At 45.1% G+C, this 6,369-nt stretch overlaps 1 protein-coding gene across 1 annotated transcript; it reads right to left on the bottom strand.

Moving 5' to 3' along the window:
- Positions 1–4,430: 4,430 nt before the first annotated feature.
- LOC123410139 (probable long-chain-alcohol O-fatty-acyltransferase 1) lies at positions 4,431–6,030 on the bottom strand. Its single transcript, XM_045103026.1, has one exon. The coding sequence runs from the start codon at positions 5,736–5,738 to the stop codon at positions 4,662–4,664; it is 1,077 nt and encodes a 358-aa protein (XP_044958961.1). The 5' UTR covers positions 5,739–6,030; the 3' UTR covers positions 4,431–4,661.
- Positions 6,031–6,369: the final 339 nt, after the last annotated feature.

Genomic DNA, 6,369 nt, shown 5'->3' with positions numbered 1-6,369 from the left:
TAAAAATAATAAAAATAAAATCGAAGAAACAAGTGCAAAAATAATGAAAAATGGAGAAGAAAAAGTAAATATACAAAAGAAAAGGAAAATAGAAAAAAACGGATGAAAACTGAATAAAACAGTAAAAATGGAGAAAAGGGAACAAAAGAAACCGTGAAAAAAAAGAAACCCAGAAAACCCTATGGATAACCGACTCTATCCTTTAAAAGTAGGCCGCCCCTTAGAACATACTGTATACTTTTCCAACTCCATTTTTTAAAATATTTTATGGGGTGGCCCAGAACTGTAGATGTCTGTGGTAAGAGAGATTCTACGATCCCGCTTAAGGTGAAAAATAGTCTCCGCGTCATACCTAGGGAACCCTCTTGTCAAGTATAGTCTCCCGCCATATCTACGAACCCGCAAGGCAGTGAAGGAGGTCCGGCGAAGCCTGAACCTGGAAGTGGAGCGAGAAGTAATAGAGAAGATCCTAGTGTTCATGCAATGATGGACTATCTCTCGCTCATAGATGAGCGGAAGCGGCTGCTGATCATCACTTTCTGGTGGCAATGGTGGAATAATAGGAACAAGCTCAGGGAGGGAGAGCTGCCACTGGCTACCCCCGAAATTGTGCGACGCACGTAGAGCAGTGTAATGGAGTACCTTCAGTATTTCACCAACAAGGGGAAGAAACCAGCTAGAGAAAAATGGCAGCCGCCTGAGGAAGACGTACTGAAGGTCAACATAGATGGCTCGTTTACCCTGGGGGACTCCTATGGAGGCTGGGGAGTCATGGTTCGAGACGTTGCTGGTGATGTTATAGCTGCGTATGCGGGACGAGGGGAAAATATCTCTGATGCATTCGGTGCGGAAGTCAGCGCTATGACAACAGCGATCGACGTAGCAATTGGCCTTGGAGCCATGAGGGTCATATTTGAAACAGACTGTCAGCTGCTGACGAAAGGGCTCGATCTTCGGAAGGTGGACTCATCTCCATATGCCGCTGTCATTAAGGACATCAAGCTGCAGCTGAAGTTGTGGTTTTCTAGCCTAAGAATGCACCACTGTAGGCGAGAGGTCAACTATGTAGCTCATGAGTTAGAATCGATAGGTCGTTTATGTCCTCCAAATAACAGTAGTTGAACCTCTAATGTACCGCCCCAAGTGAATGTTTGTGTTTCGGGTAACATGCCGGGGCACCGTTAATCTATAAAGCTCTACTTTACCCCTAAAAAAAGTAGAGCACGAGTTGGGTGGGACCAGGTGCGTTGGGTGCGCAGGAGGCTACATTCTCGTTTTTTGTCTTTTCTAATTTTTTTTATATTTTTTACATTCTTTTGTAGTTTAAATATTTTAAAGAAATATATTATAAAGGAACACATAAACATGATAATCAAGCATTTTAGAAATGTCAAATGTGCATAGGAAAAATGTCTCTCATGTATACAAATACAAAAAATATAGAATGTGTTTGAAAAAATTGGTTATGTACTTTAGAAATATTATTCTAACCATTTGATAAAGATGTTAAACACGTATCTCAAAAATATTTATCAAGCAATTAAAAAATGTGAATTGTGTATAAAAATATTAACCCTGTGCTAAATAATGTTAGACTTGTATTTAAAAAATGTTAATTAATAATTTAAGAAAAAAATAAATATGTATAAAAATATGTTGACTATGTAGTAAGAAAACTTATCCGGTATTTGAAAATTTTAATCAAGCATTTGAACAATGTTAAATGTGAACAGGAAAAATGTTGACCATTTCATAAAGAAATGATAAACTTGTATTTGAAACATAGAAAGTAACGACAAAAAACCGGTTAAGAAACAAGAAGAAATGTACCTCGGAAAACACTAGAAACTCGGCTCTTTTCGTTCAATTTGGTCACTCCATACAAACTTGACATGGACCCCGACTCTGACTATAACCAGGGGATCCGGTGATCGATCCCATTACGGTAGACACTTAAGGCCAGAGTTGTTAGAGCAAGTTTAGTAGAGCCCTCAAACCTCCAAACTCTTAAAAATAACCTTTTTTTTACAGTTTTCGTCCGAAAAACGGCGTAGACTAGAACCCTTAAACCCTTAAACCCGTAAATATTTTTAGAGGTCCGACCCTCAAACGCCATCGCAGCTTGTAGAAGTGAGGGTTGGGGGAGTTTCTCCCTCCAACCTGCACTCCATTTCCTCGCGAGCGCGGGAGGAAGTTTCAGCTTCCTTCCCTCCCTCCGCAGCGCCGCCGCCGCTCCGCTCCGCCGCCCCTCCCTCGATCCGCCGCCGCCGCCCCGCCCTCCGCCGCCCTCCGCTGCCTGCGCCCCGCCCCAGCCGCCCTCTGCCGTCGCCGGCCCGCCCTCCGCCGCCTGCCCCGTCCGCATCGCGCCTCCGCCCCGCCCTCCGCAGCCCGCCCACGCCGGCCCTCCGGAGCGCCTCCGCCCCGCCCTCCGCAGCCCGTCCACGCCGGCCCTCCGCAGCGCCTGTTTGAGGGTTGGGTTTGAGGGTTCTAGTCTTTGCCCCTGTTTTTCAACCCTTAAAAGTGTCGAAAATGGGCAATTCTCAATCCTTAAAACTGATTTTACATTTAAGGGTTTGAGGGTTCTACTAGAGATGCTCTACCGTGTGGGAGATATAAGGCTGGTCATGACGGGGAGTAACTTAGATTAATATCATGCATATGATACTATTTTAAGTACTATCTTCATAAGCAAAGTAACTTAGTAATAGTATCATAGGTGAGTTTATTTATTATTTTATAGATTCATCTTATCTTGAGAAGCTCAATGTTATAGTAACGGATTTGCTAATTCTTATCTAGATAAGAATTAACAGAGTCCCATCTAGCTCCCACACACTATTTAAGTAATCGAACAAAGTATAAAAATAAAAAAACATGCACGAATCTTCATGAAAATCAAATGACATATGAGTTAGACGTCACTTGGCTAAATCTCATGTAGACGAGTCCTAGATACACCCTAACGGTAATATATTATGTTACTTCAAACACCTTTTTTTTATTAACTACTTCATCTTTTCCAAATTAAATAACTTAACTTTATACTAATTTTAATAAAATATTATTATAAAATGGAATCACTTATTCTGAGACGGAGGGAGTACATATCACATGAGCAAAATTGTCTTCGAAAAATGATATGTTGGAGGCAAGTTACTCCCACTATGACCAGCCTCTCCTGGTTTGAGTTTTCGCATACCAATAATAATAATAATTCATGCTGGGTTATTTGTTCGAGTGAACGTTGCTTTCTGATCGAAAGAATTGCTTCGTTCCAATCATCCTTGTATCCGAGTATCCGACGAGCACTCGATATTAGTGTCCTTAAAAAATATCTAGAACGTGGAAAATTTCATGGTACATCACGGTGAGTTGTTTTCCTGAGTCTTTGTGGAAAATTTCTGGGCCGCTAGAAGACGTATTTCACCGGTCACGACAAATACTGTTTTTTGCCAGCTGAGTGGTACAGTACTCCCTCCGTTTCTTCTTATAAATAAAATTTGTTTGAAATCAAACTTTACAAAGTTTGACTATATTTATATTAAAAACAATCAACGTCTACAATATTAAATATGTATAATATGAAACTATATTTCATAAAAAAATCTAATGATCTACATTTAATATTGTGAATGTTGTTAATTTTATACATAAATTTGATCAAAATAAAGATACTTTAACTTTAAACGAAAGTTACATACGAACTACTACCTCCATCACGGTTTAGAAGACACGGTTAAGTTTGCGTGCATTTCCACAACACACAAGGTTTAAGACGCATTGCATTTACTCGTAGCAGCTAATTAGTACACCGTTGTACTACTTTTCTATAATGCGTAGTTTAAATGCTATTTTTAACTCATTTTATAGCCAATCAATAATGAGAATGGCGTTTTGGCTCCCGAAAGCCATGGAGGCCAAAATATTTGAAAAATTCAAAATTCAAAAAATTTAATTCCAAAAAATCTGAAAATATATACAACTAAACAAGGATGTGATTCGTATACGTGTAAAATTACATGTCGAAATACTATGAAACGTGATCTGTACAAAAAAAACAAATTCATGGTCTGAAATGATGAATAGTAACATGTCTTAAAAGGTTTCAGATTTGTCTTTTTTGCACAGCCCTCATTTCAACGTATTTTGTTCTGAAAATTTACACACTTGTGTATTATACCTTAATCTATCTATGTATTTTTTTTTCATTTTTTTAAATATTAAAATACAAATTTTCACTGAATTTGAAGTTTGAATTTAAAGGCCTCCAGTAAGCTCGGGAGCCAAAAACAACATTCGATCAATAATCATCTAGATTCTAGAGAATTTTCATGCATAACTTCTAAACTGTGACAGATGAAGTAAAAAAGAAATGTAGGTAGTACGAGTGCGCCTGGGAAGAAAGAAGAAAAACAACTCACCTGTCAACAGCCATCATTAATTTGTTTTGATTAAGAAAAGGATATCGCCAGACTGTACTCCAAGATCTGAATAGCAATATACAGTATGTTTAGAATCACGATCTTTCAAGGTCTGAGTCTGCCACAGTCGACATCACAAGTATTCCCTCGTCACACCTTCCTATCCTACGGCACACGTTCAATCTCTCGTCACACCCATAAAAAAAGAAATCTCTCGTCACATCACATGTTTTCTGCTGGTCAGCGGGTGGAAAGAATGGGACCGGCGGCGCCGCCGCCGGCGAGCCAACGGCCTGCCTGCTCCATGGCCACCACCAAGCCCTGGCACTCCTGCAGCACAAGCTCGTCCAGGCCGCCCCTAACCATGGCCGGGAAGAAGATCCAGATCCCCGTCCCACCCACGAACGCGAGCGTGATCGGCACCGCCACCGCCCGCGGCGGGCGCCACCACCCGGCGTGCCGTGCCCACCACCCCTCCGCCGCGGTGCACGCCCCGTGCAGGACGAAGAAGGCGGTCACGTCGCCGCTGGGCGGCTGCCACATGATGTAGTAGAACATCACCTCGTGCATGATCCCGGAGACGAGGAAGGACGCCATGACGCCCGCCGCGTCGCCGAAGCGCGCGCGCACAGGGCCGTGCACCGACGGCCGGAGGATGGCGGGCACCATGAGGTTCCACCGCCTGCCCCAGAAGTCCCGCAGCGACGACGCCAGGTACGGGCGGTCCACCTGCGGCTCCATCTCCATGCCCAGCACGCCGTGGACCAGGGCGTGCACCGAGCCCAGCAGGAGCTCCAGGGAGAAGTAGATGTGCGCGGTGTACATGAGGACGAGCTGCCACCAGCTCATCGCGTCCTTGAACTGGTAAGCGTAGATGATGAAGGGGATGACGGCGCCGGAGACGAGGATCTTGGCCGGGCCGTCTCCGCGGGCCGACGCCGAAGCGGGATCTTGGTGGTCCTTGGCTTTGGCGGAGGTGGAGGCCGGCTGCCGGAACTTGACGGGCAGGGAGGCGGAGAAGACGAAGTGGGGGAGGGAGAGGGACGGGTCCAGGGGCCCGCGGCCGGCGGCGAGGAGGAGGAGCTTGAAGGTGCCGAGCCAGCAGAGGAAGAAGGCGGAGGTGCCGCGGAACGTGGTGGTGGAGAAGGCCAAGGGGATCGCGCAGAAGAGCGCGACGGCGGGCAGGAGCGCGGCGAGGCGAGCCGCGCCAGGGCGGATGAGCGCGGCGGCCATGCGGGCGTAGTACATGGCCGCCCAAACTGCCGCCGTCACCTTCAGGAGGCTCCCGAGCTCGCCGTCCATTAGCGCCGCCGCCATCACGTGGCGAGCACAGAGGAGTCTATTGGCCTCTCGAGCTGCGAACAACGTTTTCGGAGCCAAGATCCGGGCACCGCCGACCCCGTTCCGCTGGCACCGCCGAGCCGAGCCAAGATCCGGGGAAAGGGATGCGAGGCAGAGAGGGGTAGGTTGACACTTACAGGTTGTGCTGAAATAGAGAGCGTGTACAACTCCTGTTTCCGACCTCTAGCGAGCCCCCTCTTGACCGGCAACGTCGATTTTGGTGATGTGCACCGGGATGGGGATGAACAAAAGCATATGGAACTTATTGCGAAGCTACACCGGAAAAAGGTATGCTCGAAAATACGTAGAGCACATCTGCTCCGGGTGAACAGTAAATTTAATTAAAACTAAAAAATCAAAATTTCTACACATTGAAGATGAACACGTTTGACATCAAAAGAATAGAAGATGAACACGTTTTCTTTATGCACGCAAAACTTCATGGCAATGTGACATAGGTGGCGCTCGGAACAGAAAAAACAAAATCAGCGCTCCAAAATAAAATTTTGAACCTTTTCCAAAACTTAGTTTTTTTATTTCCTGCAGCTCTCATACCACATCATCATGAACTTTTGCATACAGCTAGAAAAGTTGTTCATCTTTTGTG

Source organism: Hordeum vulgare, chromosome 7H, assembly GCF_904849725.1.
Source record: "Hordeum vulgare subsp. vulgare chromosome 7H, MorexV3_pseudomolecules_assembly, whole genome shotgun sequence".
NCBI lineage: Eukaryota > Viridiplantae > Streptophyta > Magnoliopsida > Poales > Poaceae > Hordeum > Hordeum vulgare.
Note: the sequence above shows the minus strand (reverse complement) of the source record. Positions and strands in the feature narration are given on the sequence as shown.

Coding starts and splice junctions, on each gene's coding strand:
- LOC123410139 (XM_045103026.1), bottom strand. CDS start 5,738: ATGGCGGCGGCGCTAATGGACGGCGAGCTCGGGAGCCTCCTGAAGGTG.